We start from the raw sequence: 19,394 nt of genomic DNA on the forward strand, positions 1-19,394 counted from the left end.
TGGCACACAAGAATACATATAAACATCAGGTTTCGAACTCAGACTCTATTAATTAACAAATCTATGCACGTGACATACAAACTGTGGCACACAACTACATTCGGCCATGCACATGACATACAGGCTAATGGCATACACTATATCTGTTCTCACAGTCCTCTATAATATACTTGTCCTCATTTGAACACACACCTATATATATATATATATATATATATATATATATATATATATATATATATATATATATATATATATATATATATATATATATATATATATATATATATATATATATATATATATATATATATATATATTATTGAGGACATTATTGTAAATTGATCCATATAACCTATAATATAACCCTTAACCAAACAAGGTAATATTATATTCCACAATCCAAACCAAACACATAAAGTAATGTTACATTCCCAAAATCTCACATTACCTTCCTGGAGGTAATCCTATTACCCGGGGTAATCCAAGATTCCGTGAACCAAACGCCCCCTTAAGTTAGGCGACTACCAATTACACTAAACATCGGCTCCCGGGGCCTTTTTTTTTTTTTTTTTTTTTTTGAAAGCACTTCTTAGTATTACTTTAAGAGTTAGTCTACTATATGACCCGTCTCACTAATCATTATTTGTGAGAGGGGTCGGATTATTTGAGAAATAACAATTAAATCACCGAACTCAAATAACCTTCAAATAAGACATTGAATTTGGTAAAAAAGGGCAATTAACATTTTTAACAGGTTAACTCTAGATTTTTGCTGACTGAATTGCCAAATGTTTATTTTATTTACATTTTTTAAAATTATAATCCACATACATATATAGTAATATATTTTAGAGTTAATTCCACTAGAGGTCCTTTTGTCTTTGGTGGCAATTCCAAATTTAGTCCCAGACTATCGTTTTTGCCATTTTACATCCCATACTATTTTTTTTGGACACTTTTAATTCTTCTCATGACTTTTTCTATTTTTAGTAAGACCATTTTTGTCTATTTATATTTTTCTTTTGTTATTTTTTCGGTTTCAACCAGTTTAATTGGGTTTAGAACTTTAGGTAACATCTGATTTTTAGTAACCATATTTTTCAATCAATTTTTAGTAAAGTCCTAAACCAATTAAACCAGTCGAAACCAGAAAAATAACAAAAGAAAAATATGAAGAGACAAAAATGCTCTTACTAAAAATAGAAAAGTCATGAGAAAGACTAAAAGTGTCCAAAAAATGATAGTCTATGATGTAAAATGAAAAAAAATGATAGTCTGAGACTAAATTTGAAATTATCACCAAAGACAAGGGACCTCCGGTGAAATTAACTCTATAGTTTAAAGTAATTATAATCAAAATAGTTTTGTCTTGTCTACATACAATTTATTTATTTATTGTTATTTTTTAAACAAAAAATATAGTGAAAAAATAATAAATAAATAAATAAATAAATCAAATCTCGACAAGATAAAACTATTTTGATTATAATTATTTCAAAATATGTTATTATATGTAAGTGGATTATAATAAAAGAAACGTAAATAAAATAAACATTTAACAATCCAGTCAACAAAATCCTAGTTAACCTGTTAAAAATATTAATTGCTCTTTTTTTCGTGTTCAATGATTTATTTGCTTTTTTTTTTTTTTTTTTCGAGTTCAATGACTTATTTGAGGATTATTTGAGTTCGATGACTTAATTGTTGTTTCCCAAATAGTTCAATGGCTTATTTATACTTTATCCCTATTAATCATGGATAAATTGTTTGTTACTTATAAGAAAATAAGTGTAATACTTTTAAATCAAAATGTAATATTTGGGATTGAGTAGTTACTTATGAGAAAAAATGCAATACTAATCATTGATAAATTGTTTAATTGTTATTTATGACGAAAAATGTAATACTTTTTGATGAAAAATTTAATACTTTTAATCAAAATGTAATATTAAAAGTTGAAAAGTTATTTAATGATAAAAATTGTAATACTTATGTGGTAAAACTTAATACTTATCAAAAATCTGACAGTTTTCGCCAAATGAATTTGATTTTCTTTTCTAAAAGGTTATTCGCCAATCCACATCTTTTTGACGAATATTTTTTTTTAAAAAAAAAAGAAAAGAAAAAGCCCAGACGGCTGCCTATGTAGTTAGCCACGAAGGAGATCGAGCGTTTCTCGACGCGGTTAGACACGGCCTAACGTTTAGGCGCCATTTTTGTAAGTATGTGTCCAACTATTACAAAAATCTAATCCTGAAGTGATGGGGTTTGATGCCTATCTCTCTATGTAGTGTTGTGTAAAAAATTCTAGTTAATACGCTAAAACCCTGTTGAATGATTTATTTTTTGAGCACCAAATTAAGTGCTTTTGTCCCTGGGAGATCTACTGCTGATAAAGGCAGGGGAAAGAGAGCTTTGTTGCAGAACGGTCGCCGGAAGACCCAAAGCTGAAGGGCCACCCGTGCGCGTCGTCGAGGTCACCGGAAACGAAGCTCCCATGGTTGAACGCGTCGACCCACCTGAAAAAGGAAGATGCTGGAGTCTGTTAGAAAGCTCAGGTTGACCGGAAACCATGGCAGACCCTGGTGGAACACACTCGAGACGCCGGAAAAATGATCTGGCCAGGTTAATGGCGACATCTAGGTTCGATGGGCGCTGGGTCTCGACGTTGATGCGAAGCCATTCGTCCAGGCCGGCGGTGTAGAGATCCACTTCCTGGTCTCGCCGGACAGTTGTCGTACGCATAAGCATCGTCTGGAACGCATCATTGTACTGGTCGATATGCCGCCCGTCCTGGTTAAGCTTCGCTAGAGAACCCAAGGCGTTGCTACGAAGACCTGGGCCGAATTGCAAAAGACACAGGTGTTTAAACTGTTGCCAGCTCATGTCTGGTTCCTCGAGGTCCAACTGGAAGTGCCACATTTGTGCGACACCCGTGAGGTGAAAGGCCGCTATGCTAACGAACTCGTGTGACGGAGTATTCTGCGCCTTAAAGAACTGCTCGCAGTGATGGAGCCACCCGATGGGGTTGTCTCTACCGTCATAACGCGCGAACTCGAGCCGGGTGAATTTTGGAACAACAGATGGCGGAGCTTGGTCCGAGTCCGGATGAGTGTGGCTGCTGGAGGCGTCGGCGGGTCCCTTGGCAGTCATGAATTGCCGGAACATCTGCTGCAAGGAAGCTTGGTCGTCTTTCATGGCTTCAATGGTAGTTTGGAGTTGGTGAACAAGGATTGGTCGTCCATGAGGATGGGCTCTAATACCAAATTTGTTACAGTCCTCTGGCCTGGGATGGCGTCACTGGGCTGGAGGGGTGGGCCAGAGGAGACCTATGTTTGTAACCGTGAATAGGAGCAGAAAAAAGAATGAAAAGCAAAGGAAAAGTTTGAAGAATTGTGGAGTTGTTTTTCTCCCCAATGTCATTAGCCAAAAAAACAATAATGAGATGATCTGTAAGCTTTCATGCATCTTCAATTCTTTAAATACAAGGAAGAAGCAACGGTAATATAACATGAAAATAGGAAAATAAAAACAAAGCATAAGAATAGGAAAACTTAAAAAGAATTAGTCTATTTTTCAGCTTTACTCCTGTGGTCGGCTTTGATAATATTTCCCTGTGAATTTGGCAAGTCTGTAGACAACTAACATTCATTACTGGAAATTATGGAATTTCCCACCATCTGAAAGTGATTTAAATCAAATAAAAAGCAAAAAATGGTCGGAAATAGCAACAAAGGTTTTTCCAGATACTAGACTTTCGACTTGATTTAAGATGGGTCGGAAATTTCATAATTTCCAGTAGTGAATATTATGAGTCTAGTGTTCATATATTTGTTGAGTGGCAGTTAGGTAAGGATACATGGAGGCTTTTTAATCATCAAATTCATGGAGTGTGAACAATGGCTAGCCAACATGCTGAAACCACCTACTAGCTGGAAGAAGCTTGATGTCTTGATATGGCAAACAAGTTCAAACCATCATCCTCATTTCTCCGAGCAGTTCTGGCGGACGAGGGAAATCGCAGCAGCACAGATGAAACGCGTAAGTGTATGAATACTTTTCTGTACATGCTGTTCATTAAAAATGCAATCTTGTGCTGAATATTTTGGTTACTAATTTGCTCAATCGAGACTTTGGTATGTGTTTTAGCTGGAATATATTTTTGTTCTGAAATTCGATTTGAATAGGCAGAGTTAATTTTGTATTGGAACGTTAAGAACGTAAAGTTGAAGCAATGCTTTAAAATTAATTGTTTATGAAATTGCTCCGAAAAGTATACTGGTTTGAGAAAGGAAAGCAAAGTTACTGACTTACTACAGTATTCGATCACTTGTTTGTATTTACTGCAATGTGAGTGAAACAATTATGGAATTCCAGAACCCTTCATGAGCTATGCACTGTGCTATAGAAGTTCCTGTGTCTGAGAAACTGATGAAGTGAATGTATTTGAGTTATTCAGATCACAGTGATACAATCAGTTCCTCTGCATTTAATTTGTGCTGTGTTTATTCACCCGGCCAACTTGTAGATTATTCACATTTACATGTGAAATGACCAATCTTACTATGAGTTTATAGATGAAGTATATATGTTACACAAAAATTGAATTCATTATATTGGTATGCAATAGAGCAAATTTTTATACAATAAAATAAATTACCTGGCCTACATCTCAAGTGATCCAAAAGATTTAATATAATATAACTGAATAAAAGAGAATATAAATATTTGGATACCCAATGAACAAAATCCAGTGGAAGTAGTTGTATTCTTAATTAATGATAAATAGTAAATAATTGCTGTAAAGCAACGTAACAGTGATGGAAAGTGAGAGGAGTGATGCCAAGAAAAGTGTAGGCGTAATTGGCATTGCGCATGCTGAATTAGAGTTTGGTGGAATTGGAGCAATATTAGTTGGTGGTTGAGGAGACGTAACCGGGGATTTATTTGATGATGGAGCAGGCAGTGAAGTTGGTGATGAAGAAGAAGAAGAAGAAGGTATATTCGTTGATCCTTGAGGAGGAGACATGAGCGGTGTAGTTGGTGATAGTGACGAAGAAGGTATTATTTTAGATGCAATGGAGGGCGGCAAGATAGATGTGGTCCTTGCAGTGTGGCTTGGTGGCTGCAGGTGTGTCACTGGTGTTGGAGCCTTCACAGCTGCATGCCATGATGATGATGATAAGGCATTGGCTGAAGAAGATGAAATAGAGCTTTTAGGAGGAATAATCACTTCTAGAGTGAATCTTTTTGGAGCAGGACTCTGCTTGGACTTTGGTGAGTAGCTGCTAATTGGTGAAGAACCCACAAACCCTTTAGGCGAAGAAACATGTCTAGATGGTGTAATGGTTGATGATGATCCTTTAGTTGAACCAACCTCAGAAATTGACAATGTAGTACCCTTAGACGACCAGGAAGTAGTCCTCGTAGTGCCTACAGATGGTGCCGGATGTGGATATCGATGCATTATACAAAAAAACAAAAAAAAAAACATTACAATATAATATTTGAATCTTAAATTGTATGGTCGATATTCAAATTTTAATAACTCTAGTAACTAACAATGTATTTTAACTTGTTTTGCCTAGTCCAAATTCAACCTATTGAAAAGTCCTACAATTTTTTTTTTTTTTTTTTCAAACCATTTTGATCTATCTATTTGCTAGTTATTGTGGGAATGTGGGGTATGATTGGATCCACCAAAAATGCATATAATAAAATATAATGTAAAAATTTTAAAAAAAAAAAAAAAAACAAAAGAGAGCTAGAAAAACTTACAAATACTGTTATTAACATGAAATTTAAAATGTTGATCCCAGTGAATATTACCTCCAAAAGGGCTTAAGACCCAACCTTTGTCTCTTCCAATGATGTCAGCATAGGATGTTGATGAATAAAAATGGAAAGAGAGCAAGAAAACTAAGATGATGAATGGATGTCTGCGTGTATCCATTGTAGCGTTCTTTAATTTGTGAATGGATGTATGCATTACATATATACAGCAATTCAGAGTTATTAATTATATATTGTGCCAAGAAAAGAATGAAGACAAATAGGGAAGCTTGATGATATTGTAAGAGGGAAAGGTGAAATGAACATGAAACTGAAATGCTGATGAGATAGAAATAATTTATTATTATTATTCTTTTCAAAAGGTTGAACCCAACCCAAAACATCAGAGGCTAGACCTTTGTTTACTGTGTACAAGGAGCCCGTTGCTCCCACACTGTCACTGGTGAGACTCGATCTCTGGTCATTCTTTCCAACTTTCACCTCTATGACGAGTTGAGCTGCCCATGCGAGCTTATTATTATTATAGAGGGAGGAAATTGGGAAACTGAAGAAAGAGGCTATTGTTGCAAGATTGATATAAATTAAAGTATTTTTTAAAGGCAACTCTATCCAAGTTGGTCATTAGTTTGATAATCAAAATGTTGCAAGTTTGACTCCTGTGAGAGATGTCTATTTGCCTTGAGTTGAGCTGGTCAGCTATGAGCAACCTAGGTTGGTTACATATTGTAATTCTGGTTAGGATCGCAAGTAGGCTTCTCTCAATGCGCATCTTAAGATAACAGCTATGAGCATTTCCATAAATCAAAGTATTTTTTAAATTTATTGACAAACTATATCAATAATATTAAGTAGGGCAATTAAGTATTTGGGTATTGCAAGATATTTTTCAATCCATACATATTTTTGCATATGGCATTTGGCCAGACTAATTTGGACTTGGATTGAGACGTGCATAAAGGCTCTAATTGAAGAAAAAATTTGATCCAGACTTGAATGTTGAACCTTGTAATCACATACTTTTTTGAGCATTATGTATAGATTGTTTACCTTTTAAGAATTTATTTGCAATTACTCTATTTTAAGTCTATTCTTTGAACTAATTACACTATTTGAATAGTGTGACCACATGTGATGGATGTACCAAGCCCAGCCCGGGCCAGGGCCCATTCAGTGATGTCCAATTGAAGCAACAAAAGGAGAAGAAGAGCAGAGAGCTCACCTCTCTCTGTAAAGGAATTGAGGCTTCATTTTCACTCATCAAACTTTACTTACACACACACTAACAAGCTCTGAAGCAGCCATGGAATTGAAGAGTCACAAGCTTTCTCACTCTAACACACAACCTTAGTAAAAAAAATCACGAATTTTACCTTTCGAGATTCTATGTGACCAAGATTGTGTCTCATTCCTTGAACTTCTGTGTTCTTCACCGACAAATCTCATCTCATACAATTAAACACAAATTAAATATAAAATGCTAATATAAACCAATATTGCACTCGTTATATCCAATACCAACAAATTGATTGGATTATATGATAGTTTTATAGTTGATCTAATATTATCAAATGTTATGTTAAATTTTTTGATACATGTTATCTACATCTATCTAAAGCCCTCATTCTTAAACTAAATTGATTTATAATTTAATTTTTATATTAATTAATTTAGTATTAGTGAACAACGAGTTTTCATTACAATTTACAATGCTGTGTTATTAAATATAAAAAAAAAAAAATTGAAATGACCTTTACTAATATGTAACAAAGTAAAATGAGATCCAGAGATTATAATTATTATGAAGCTAATAATAATAAAAATTGTCATTATTTTGATATACATACAATTATATGTAGATCAGATAGATGCATTAGATTGGTAGAAAGAGGGTGGTCTCACTTCTCAGCATTGCAGAGAAGAAACATGAAACTGATTATGTAGTTTTTCTAGAATATAATAAAATTCCAATCAAATCCCAAAAAAAAAAAAAAAAAAAAAAACACTTATTGATCACGTACGTAGAGCAGAAAAAGAAAGAGTTGCACCAGGCCGGGCAGTCTGTATGATATGAGATCAATCTTTCTTGGCTTCTTCTTTGTGTTTAGCTTCTTCTTTGGGTTTTGCAGGTGTATCATCTTTGACTTTCTTTGGCTTCCCTGCCTGGGGTTTCATGAAGCAGAAGCAAGAGCAACATGGGCACTGGAACAAGAATTTCATGGCTGCAGCTACCAGTCTGCAGATATGATTCCTTCAAAGATCAGATCCGATATTGTTCTTTCCAATTCGATCTGCAGATAACTCACTCACTGCACTCTGTGATCTGTATAATAATGGGAATGCCAAAAAGTTATGGCCTTTTCCTTCCTTTTATGCCCACCCCCTTTGTCTAATAATTGCATTACCCATACTGTGCAAAATGGTTAGAATTACTCAGACACACACAGGTGCTGTCACAATTTACTGATCAGTAAGTTGGACAAACGTAACCAACACTGTCAGCTCACTCATTATTATTATTATTATTTATTAATAGTTTGCGAGTGTATATACATACATAATCGAATAGAAAGATGCAATTTTATATCAAACAGACATTATGTCCAAGTGAATATTGACTCCTGAAAGAAAATGAAGAGGTGAGGAAACAAGGAGCATTGTGAGAAAATTGCTACTAATACAACTCCGATCCATGCTACAAATATTTAGGTGCTTGTAAGTTAAATGAGACACAACTTATAATTTATCTCTTCTACCCGATTTCATGATAGAAATAGTGAATGAATTTTAGTTTCGAATTCAAAGTTATAAAACAATTTGAATTCAAATTAAATGGAATAAACACTAGAGTTCATTGTGAATGTTAAAATAGTTCCATAAACACCATTATTAAGTATAAATAGTAATTAAAAAATAAAACTTGATCATTATTCATTGGATACCAAATCAATCACTTTCACTTTAGAAAAGAAGCCTACCAACCTAGTGGCTAATACAGCTAGGGTTTGTGGTGGGCAAATGGTGGGGTTAGCCATGGGAGGTACAATGAAGGTGGAATTATCTGTATGGGACAATTTTTATTGGCCCCATGCATTGAAAAGGTGGGGCTACTTTTCATTTATATATGTGTCCCCTCCCATGCACATACACATGCATTCATCTCTTGGCTGGCAAGCATTAGAAATGAAGTAGTCATCCTGGTAATCAATTTGGAGTGTAATATTAGTTTTCTTTTACTCGTATTTATTTTTTTCACTTGTAAAATTCTTTTACTCGTATTTATTTTTTTCACTATTGTAAAATTACTAGTGGGTGCACCCGCGCGATGTGCGACTATATATATAGTATGATATATATACAGTATAGAATATAGTTATTTGAACCTGAATAAATGTGAAATGAAAAACTTGTGATTTTATTACACATTGATGAATTCAGTAATTTTATTAGACATTGTTGAAGACTTCATTGTTGAAACAATGTGATGCATGGCTACCTATATAACACATAGAATATTGCGTATAATATAATAAGAATAAGAAACATAGTATTTAAAAATATAGTACATTTTAAATAATAAATTGTGGAATGTTATTATACATTATTGAAGACTTCGTTGTACACAACATTTCGCCACAAATCAAAAATTTTAAACCCCTTGGGTTACTAACTCTTGAAACAGCTACGTACAATTGGTCATGGTTAAAGACAGGTCTTTTCAACAGCAATCCCACTTTAGAAAGTGTTTGTCCTTGACTTTTGTTGATTGTCATGGCATAGGATAACATCAACGGGAATTGCTTCCGTTGAAATTTGAAGGCATTCTTGGATCTGACGGTGTAAGTGACATTCTAGGAATTAATACTCTTGTTCCTGCATTTGTACCGCACATGATCTTGGCTTCCAACACATGATCAGCTAACCTAGTAACAATCAACCTTGTATCGTTGCATAATCCTAGTGTGTGATCAATATTTCTCAAGAGCATAACAGGTGACCCAACTTTCAATGTCAAAGAATGATTTGGTACTCCAGAACATCTTAGGCCATTCAAGAATTCGGGAGTGTGCAAATCTGCTAACATATCAACATTTGAATCTGACTTACAAACAGAATCACGACTCAAGTAAGTCCTACCCTCAGTAGGATTATGATCATTTATGTATTGGTTAGTGCTATCTACCACATCCAATGTTGGAGCCAAAATAGCACTATCATTAAGATATGACAGATCGCCAATCCCCAGTCTAAAATGAGGGAAGGTGCTATCGACCATTGTAGCAATAGGGTCATCCTCGCACTTCAGCAATAAATGTTCTGGAACTGTAATATCTGACTCACCATCACTTGAATTACCAACATTTCTGTCACCTATATTAGCTATCCATTTTGCAAACTCCTCAATCTCTTTACCCTCGATTTGTGATTGTACACTTCTTAGGCGTAGATTATTAGTTAGCCTAAATACTTTGCAGGATTTCCAAAAATATGAGGAACTACTAATGCTCGCCCGAACAATATCCTGTCTTGTACCCTTTGAAATTACTGGTAGAATCTGCCTGAAATCGCCACAAAAAAGAACTGTTTTACCACCAAATGTCATTTCATAACTACTTGGATGTTTGAAGCGCAACAAATCCCTCATAGTTCGGTATAGAGCTTCAAAACAAAATCTGTGCATCATTGGGGCTTCATCCCATATTATCAACTTGCTTTGAACAATAAGCTCTGCTAATGGACTGTCGTGACTTTTGTTGCAAGTGGAATCTTCATTAACAGATATCGGTATGACAAATCGAGAATGTGCAGTTCTTCCACCTGGTAATAAAAGCGAAGCTATGCCGCTAGATGCAACATTTAACACTATTTCCCTCTTAGACCTTAAAACGGAGGACAATGCTTGCCACAAAAATGTCTTACCAGTCTCTCCATAACCATAAATGAAGAATAACCCGCCAGCTTTGCGATCAATATCTGTTAACACCTCATTGTATATGAAATTTTGCTCTTCTGTTAACTGCCTTACCAATTCCTGGTTCTCTTTCTCTTGATCCACACAATCATATGATAATTCTTCTTGTATAAGCCTGTTTGATATAACATTAAAGGCCTCAAAATTGGCCGTTGACATTTCAGGAAAGTACTTCAAACTCTTACCATGAATTGATAACAGCTTTTCAATCTCCACTAAATAAAATTTAGTATGCATTTATAAAAAAATAATTTTAAACTAAATAAGTATACATACATATATATATATATATATATATATATATATATATATATATATATATATATGTACATACATACATACATACATACATACATACATACATACATACATACATACATATATGCAAGTACCAAAAAATAACAAATTTCATACTGAATAGCATAATTCAATTTAATGAATAGCAACCTAAAACAATGAGTGCATTAAAAATTAATTTTAAAATTTATATACATATAAGTGATTAATATATTTTGATATTAATACAAAATATATCTAACTAAAATTAATAAATCTTAACTCAAATTTAGTATGCATTTATAGAAAACTACATGATGAGCACCATTTTTAACCTACATTTGCCTAAATAAGTAGAGATACATATATTTGTGCACCATTTTTCAAAAATACATTATTAATTTACTACAATTTTTATATAGTATACATCAAATAAGTACATTATGGTATATATAATAACATACCATATATGTTTAGTAAATTAAAGAATATAGTTATATATATCATAACTAATAAGTCTCAAAATTGTCAACCTACATTTGTATGTACAAAAAAATTGCCCAAATCCTATATATAAAAAGCTGACCTCACCTTACAGTATAGTAGTTGACTTATTTCTTTATCGATCTCTGAGTTTGAACCCTAACCTTGGTAATTTAATTCTCCAAAACGAAATTTTAGTGGGTTTCTGATCTTCGATTCTTAGGCTATGTTCATTTCATGATGTTGGTCTCTAGCCCTAATTCTAGAATCTGCTTAAAACGAACACTAGTACAAAAAATATCAATAAGATCGTATAAATCGCGTCCAAAGTTACAACTTTGGACGCCGAATGTGTAGCGCGGTGGCAATTTTGTAATTAAATTGCCACTATATATATATATATATATATATATATATATATATATATATATATATATATATATATATATATATATATATATATATATATATATATATAGACCAAAGTTCGCGTCCAAAGTTGCCAACTTTGGACGCGAATGACTTAATGCAGATATAATTCGCGTCCAAAATTGGCAACTTTGGACGCGAATTAAATTTCTAATCTACCCCCAAATCCAATTCAGCATTTCAGCCCGCTCTCCGTCCTAACCCCCCAAATCAGACCTCTCCGCCGTCTCCTTCCTCCGTCTTTCAATTCGCTCGCCGTTCATCGTCCGCCGTTCAGACCTCACACCGGCCAGTCGTCGCTGCTCCTCGCACGCCAAGCACCGCCGGTCTCCGCTGCTGCTAACACGCCAACCACCGCCGGTCGCCGCTGCTACATCGCACGCCACCACCGCCGCTGCTACGAACGCCAGACGCCGGTCGCCGCTGCTACATCCCCCGCCACCACCGTCGCTGCTACGAACGCCGGCAGAGGTACGGTGAGTTTGTTTAATTTTTTTTTTTTTTTGTTATTTGTTATTATTGTTTATTGTGTATTATTGTATATTTGTTATTGTTGTTTATTGTGTATTATTTGTTATTGTTGTATATACAAATTTGTTGTGTTATTTGTATTATTTGTTTATAGAGATTGCACCTTTACCGTATAATTTTATAAATGTTTTAATTTGGATAATGTTGTTACTTGGTTAAAATATTAATAGTTATTTTAGTAGTTGTGGATCAAAGGTTATTGTAGCATTGGTGGAAGAAAATTACCTACATTGCATTTGATGTATTCGTAAATCATTAATTATTGTATTATTTGTTTATTGTATATACAAATTTGTTGTGTATTATTGTATAAGTTAGACATTGTTGACAAATTCGTTGTGTATTATTGTATATGTTAGGTATTGTTGATAAATTTAGTTAAAGCTTTAATTTGAACCTTTAAGTTATAACTTAAGAAACTAACTCATTTATCATTTCTTAAATGTTGTGTGACAATATATAGGAGATATGGATCGGAGTTGGATGTATAAAAAGCGCAATACACTTGAATATGTTCATGGGGTTCAAGAGTTTGTTAAAATTGCCGAGGAATATGCAAGTAAAATTGGTGAAAATTATATAGTGTGTCCTTGTTATGATTGTAGAAATCTAAAAAAGTTTCGTAGTTCTGAACAAATTAAGGAACATTTGATACGTCGTGGTTTTAAGATAGGATATGACCGGTGGATATGGCATGGTGAAACTGTCCTTACTAGTAACAGTACAAATCAAAGAGAATGTAGAAAAAATCAAGAAAAAGATCAAAGTAATGAAGATAATGTTAGAAATGATGGAGACAATGATCGGCTAGATGAATTGATGCGGGATATGCAAGGGGATTTGAATCAAATGCCTCAAGAGTTTGAAAGTTTTTTTGAGAGTTCTGGAAAACCTTTGTTTTCTGGATGTAGTAAATTTACAAAGTTATCAGCAGTGCTTAAATTGTATACCGTAAAAGCAAAACATAGGTGGAGTGATAAGAGTTTCATGGAGTTATTAGAGCTTTTAAAGGGCATGCTTCCAAATGAGAATGAACTTCCTAGTTCAACTTATGAGGCAAAGAAAATGTTATGTCCGTTGAGTATGGAGATTGAAAGGATCCATGCATGTCCAAACGACTGTATTTTGTATTGGAATCAAAACAAAGACTTGCATGTGTGTCCAAAGTGTGGAGCATCGCGTTATAAACGAAAAGGGCTCGATGATGCATGTGAGCAGAAGAAAGGTCCTCCAGCGAAGTTGTTGTGGTATCTACCGGTGATTCCAAGATTCAAACGTTTGTTTGCAAATGCAAAGGATGCGAAGAATTTGCAATGGCATGCTAGTGGGAGAAAAGAAGATGGAAAGTTGAGACATCCTGCCGATTCTCCTCAGTGGAAGAACATTAATAAGAAGTTTCCTGATTTCGGTGCTGAAAATCGAAATCTTAGGCTTGGACTATGCACTGATGGAATGAACCCTCATGGTAACATGAGCAGTCGCCATAGCACTTGGCCAATTCTCTTAACAGTTTACAATCTTCCTCCGTGGTTGTGTATGAAGCGCAAGTACATCATGTTATCATTGCTAATATCTGGTCCTAAACAACCAGGAAACGACATAGATGTGTACTTGGCACCGCTTATTGAAGATTTAAAGATGTTGTGGAATGTAGGTGTGACAGTATTTGATGCTCATAGTCAAACCAACTTCACTTTACGAGCCATGCTGTTCTGCACAATCAATGACTTCCCAGCATATGGTAACTTGTCAGGGTATACTACTAAAGGGGCTAAGGCATGCCCTGTTTGTGAAGATGAAACAGTTGATCTTTGGTTGAACAACAGTAGGAAAAATGTGTTCATGAGTCATCGAACCTTTTTACCTATTGACCATCCTTATCGAAAGAGGAAAAAAGCTTTCAATGGAAAATCTGAGACTGGAGTTGCTCGCTTACCATTATCAGGGGATGTTGTTTATGATCGAGTGAAAAACATTGATAATGTGTGGGGAAAAACTTCAAAAACAAGTCAAAAGGGTATTTGGAAAAAGAGGTCTATATTATGGGATTTACCATATTGGGAGCACTTATCTGTTCGACATTGTCTTGATGTAATGCATGTGGAGATAAATATTTGTGATAGCATTATCGGGACATTGTTGAATATTCAAGGTAAGACGAAAGATGGTATTAAAGCTAGAAAAGATATGGTAGAATTGGGGATAAGGACTCAATTAGCAGCACAGGAATCTGGAAAGAGGGCATACTTACCTCCAGCTTGTTATACTCTGTCTAAAAAGGAAAAACAAGTTTTTGTAGCTGTCTAAATGGTGTCAAGGTTCCTTCTGGCTATTCATCTAACATTAAAAAGCTTGTTTCAATGAAGGACCTTAAATTGGTTGGTATGAAATCACATGATTGCCATGTGCTAATGCAACATATGTTACCTATTGCTATTAGAGGCATATTACCTAACCATGTTAGACAAGCAATTACAAAGCTTTGCTACTTTTTCAATGTCATTAGTAGTAAAGTTGTTGATCCTGAGGTGTTGGATTCTTTGCAAGCTGATGTGGTAGTAACTTTATGCCAGTTTGAAATGTATTTCCCTCCATCATTTTTTGATGTTATGGTGCATTTAACAGTTCACTTGGTGTGGGAAATTAAAATGTGTGGTCCTGTATTCTTGAGGTATATGTATCCATTTGAGAGATACATGGGAATTTTGAAAGGATATGTGAGAAATCGATATCGGCCAGAGGGGAGTATAATTGAAGCTTATGGCGCTGAAGAAGTGATTGATTTCTGTACTGATTATTTGGCTAATGTTCAGTCCATTGGTGTTTCTAAATCACGTCATGAGGTAAGACTCACAGGAAAAGGTACCATTGGGTTTAAAACACATGTCCCAAGTCAAATAATCCGAAATCAAGAACATCATCTCGTACTGCAGCAGCTTTCTGAGGTTCATCCATATTTGGAACAACACTTGTCTATTATAAGGCAAAAAAATCCTTCTAAAGGTGAAATGTGGGTGACAAAAGAACACAATTCTACATTTATCACATGGTTCAAAGATACAGTGATGCAAGAGTTATCTCAAGTGCCAAATAATATCACTGAAACCATTAGATGGTTATCGTATGGCCCTAGATTTGTTGTGAGCACTTATGAGGGATATGATATTAATGGGTATATGTTTTACACAAAATGTCAAGATCAAAAAAGTATAGTGCAAAATAGTGGAGTGACATTAGTAGCACAATCAAGAGAGTATTCTAGTGCTAAAGATACTAACCCGGTAGATGCTACTATGTCATACTATGGAGTCATTGATGAAATCTGGGAACTTGATTATAAGGTGTTTAGGATTCCTCTATTCCGATGTTCTTGGGTTGATAACAGGCGGAGTGTCCATGTAGATGATTTGGGTTTTACCTTAGTTGATTTTGGTCGGCTAGGATATCATGATGAACTGTTTATACTTGCATCTCAAGCTAAACAAGTCTTCTATGTTTCTGATCCTATTGATAGTAAGTGATCAATTGTCTTACAAGGCAAAAGAAGTATTGTTGGTGTTGGTGATGTTGTTGATGAAGAGGAATATGACCAATTTGATGAAACCCCACCATTTTCTATTGGTATTCAACATGTGACTTTATGTGAAGATAACATTGATACTAATTACATGCGTACTGATCATGAAGAAGGGTTGTGGATTGATCATCCGACAGTATAATTTCTATAATGTAATGTTATTATTATTTTTTAACATGGTTATATTTTATAAGATGTTCTTTATAACATATTTATCTTATGCATGTGCAGGTATATATATACATGGCTGACGATCACACAGATCCGGTGGTGGAGGAATCTTCAAAGGGAACAGAGAGCAAAGTGCATAAAGCAAGAGGAGCTACAACTTGCAGTAAAATGACAAAGAAGAGACCAGAGGATGAGTCTAAGGCAATTGAGTTTGATGAGAAGAATAGGCCTCTTGGGCCAAATGCAAGGAAGTACTCAAATTACCTTGGCCTTATGGTTCGTATTCACATAGACATAAACATTCCACACTGGCGTCTTGTTCCAACTGCGGTTAAAGATGCAGTCTGGGATGAACTTAAGGTAATAGTCAATAATTTAATTTATATATTGATCATTATTTCATTTTAGTTTTGAGTTCATTAGTTTATATATGTTAATGTCAATAAAGGCCTAATTATTTGTTATTTTATTGTTGATTTTCAGAAAGAGTTTAATATCCCTGAGTCGAGAAGAAGTCATATTTTGGTCCATGCACGGCTACATTGGAAAGATTTCAAAACAAGATTGGTCCGTGACTTCATCAACAAACAGAACGAAAAATATAGCTCTCCCTGTGAGTTATATAAGTTCATGGATGAGAAAAAATGGGAGCAATTTGTAACCACGCATGAAACTGAAGCTGCCAAGGTACAGTACATAATTTAATTCCTTAATAATCATGTAACATGGTTATTATGAACATATTATTAAATAATAACTTTTGTGTAAGTAGGCCAACAGTCAAAAGTATAGGGAGTTGCAAGCGCGAAATGTGCATCCTCACTATTTAGGGCTACGGGCTATGCTGGAAAGCAGTCTGAGTGGTTGATATGCGACCCATTGTCTTCACAATCTTCTTGTGCGGCTATTACCTCGAACATATCATCTACTGATCGTAGTTTGGATTGGGTTCGAGCGCGATCTAAAAAATCTGAAGATGGAAGTTATTACATTCCTAATGAAAAAACGAAGGGAGTGTTGGATAAAATTGTAAGTAATACAAATACTTTAAATATATATATTATTGACGAGATTACTAGCTAACATGTAAATTTTAAATCTTTTTTTTTTTTTTTTTTTTTTTGTGTTGAAATATAGGTTGAGAAGTGTGAAGAGATAAGTCAAGGCTCATTCCAACCAAAAAGGCAAAATGATGTATTGACAACAACTCTTGGCACCAATGAGTACGGTGGTTATGTGAGAGGTGTTGGAGTGTACTCCAATATTAGGGATGTGTTTGGTAAACCGGAGAGCATAAGTCGTGGAAATTCAGCTGGGCTTGTTTCAGTTAGTGATATGGAGAAGATCATAGAGAAGAGAATATATGACAAAGTGGCTGAAAAGATTAGAAAAGAAACAATGGAAGATATGCAGCCCAAGTTTGATTTGATGCAATCCCAACTGGAATATTTGATGAAGAATGTACAAGCAAGTCCAAAAGTTGGCACACCAACTCGGAGCAGTTGTCATTCTATTGATCAAGTCAACAAAGTTAAGGTAATATTGAATATCTTTAATATTTTGAATATTTGATATTCAATCTACTTGTTATTATGTCTTTACTTTTGATTCATAGGAAAATCCAAAACAAACCCGAATGATGAATTTTGAAAGTGGTGATCAATCTGCTGTCCAATTACGACCACTTCTTGTTGATGATGATACACTGCAGCAATTGGGAGATGAATCTAAGAAATTGGTCAGACTTATTAAGAACCTGCCTTTCGATTTAGATTACATTAACGTGGATCTCGATGAGGCAATCTTCCATCATCAAGATGTGGATTTCATTCACGTGTTGTTTCAAGATATTAAAGACTTGTTGACGATGCGATGGCTTGATGTGACCATATTACAAATATTTATAATGTAAGTATTTTTTATAATGTTTTTATATTTAAAAACTTGTCTTTAATTAGTCGTTCATTTTTATTAATTATCTATATATATGTTGTAGATGTCTTAGTCGGTTGTGCTCCAAAATTGGAGTTCATACAATTGGATTCCTCTGTCCAAGGACTATTTGTGCTGACTCTGTACGTGCGGATATTGATAAGGTCTCAAAATATCTTGTGAATGCCATGGTTGAACAGACGAATCGACACTTCATTTTAGCTCCATACCATGAAAAGTAAGAAAACTATATTTATATTTTTAATTATTTGTTTAACTTAATTGCATTATTTGTGAATAACACTTAACATATTCATTTAAATGCCTTAGAAATCATTGGATGCTTCTAGTTATTTCTGTTCCATTAAGAAAAGTCTATGTATTAGACTCCATTGCAACAAGTGATCGCGAGTTTGAGATTAAGGCCATATTGAATGTGTAAGTACACACACACACACACACACACACACACACACACACACACACACACACACACACACACACACACACATATATATATATATATATATATATATATATATATATATATATATATATTATATTTTGAGAATTATTATTAACCATTATTGTTTATAAATTATTTATGATTGTATATTATAGGGCATTTCGATCGGTTGAAACTTTAGGAGGGAGAAGATCTAAAAACAACGTTGATTGGGTTCATATTGAGGTATATATATCTTTCATATTTCATATTAATATTTTTATTGTTTAAAATATTAATATATAAACATATTTTCTAGTGTCCTCAACAACCGGGTGGTGTGGAGTGCGGGTATTATGTGATGAGATTCATGTATGAAATATGCACTCAATGTTGGGATTCTGATGATTTGGATATGGTATGTAAAATTTATTAAAAGTACATAGTTTTAAATTACACTTTAGTAATGTTAAAACTAATTATTTGATTATTTTAAATTTTTGTAGGAATTATTCTTTAATAGAAAGCCTTATTCAGAAGCGCAAATTGATGAGGTTCGTGAGATTTGGTCTAAATATTTTACTCAAGAATGTATATAAATTTTTGAAGTGTGATTTAATTATATTAGTTAGTTGAATTGTAATGATGTATTGTTGGTACTTATCTAGCTTATTACATATGTGTTGAAGTAGTACTGTACTTATCTAGCTTATTATTTAGTGTTAAAGTGTTGGCGTATTGATGATGTATTGAACTTAGTTGAAGTAGTGTACTTATCTAGCTTA

At 34.2% G+C, this 19,394-nt stretch overlaps 3 protein-coding genes across 3 annotated transcripts; 1 reads left to right on the plus strand and 2 right to left on the minus strand.

Annotated features, from left to right (window-relative positions):
- Positions 1-4,698: 4,698 nt before the first annotated feature.
- On the minus strand, positions 4,699-5,476 carry LOC109178420 (flocculation protein FLO11-like). Its single transcript, XM_019328039.1, has 2 exons — positions 5,065-5,476; positions 4,699-4,995 (listed from the first exon to the last, which is right to left on the minus strand). Exons 1-2 carry the CDS (start codon positions 5,468-5,470, stop codon positions 4,775-4,777), a joined length of 627 nt encoding a protein of 208 aa, XP_019183584.1. The 5' UTR covers positions 5,471-5,476; the 3' UTR covers positions 4,699-4,774.
- Positions 5,477-9,580: 4,104 nt separating this feature from the next.
- LOC109178413 lies at positions 9,581-10,924 on the minus strand. Its single transcript, XM_019328035.1, has one exon. The coding sequence runs from the start codon at positions 10,922-10,924 to the stop codon at positions 9,581-9,583; it is 1,344 nt and encodes a 447-aa protein (XP_019183580.1).
- Positions 10,925-12,952: 2,028 nt separating this feature from the next.
- On the plus strand, positions 12,953-13,991 carry LOC109178414. The gene is made up of 2 exons (XM_019328036.1): positions 12,953-13,892; positions 13,963-13,991. Exons 1-2 carry the CDS (start codon positions 12,953-12,955, stop codon positions 13,989-13,991), a joined length of 969 nt encoding a protein of 322 aa, XP_019183581.1.
- The last annotated feature ends 5,403 nt before the right edge of the window (positions 13,992-19,394 follow it).

This window comes from Ipomoea nil, unplaced genomic scaffold (assembly GCF_001879475.1).
Source record: "Ipomoea nil cultivar Tokyo-kokei standard unplaced genomic scaffold, Asagao_1.1 scaffold0841, whole genome shotgun sequence".
Classification (NCBI taxonomy): domain Eukaryota; kingdom Viridiplantae; phylum Streptophyta; class Magnoliopsida; order Solanales; family Convolvulaceae; genus Ipomoea; species Ipomoea nil.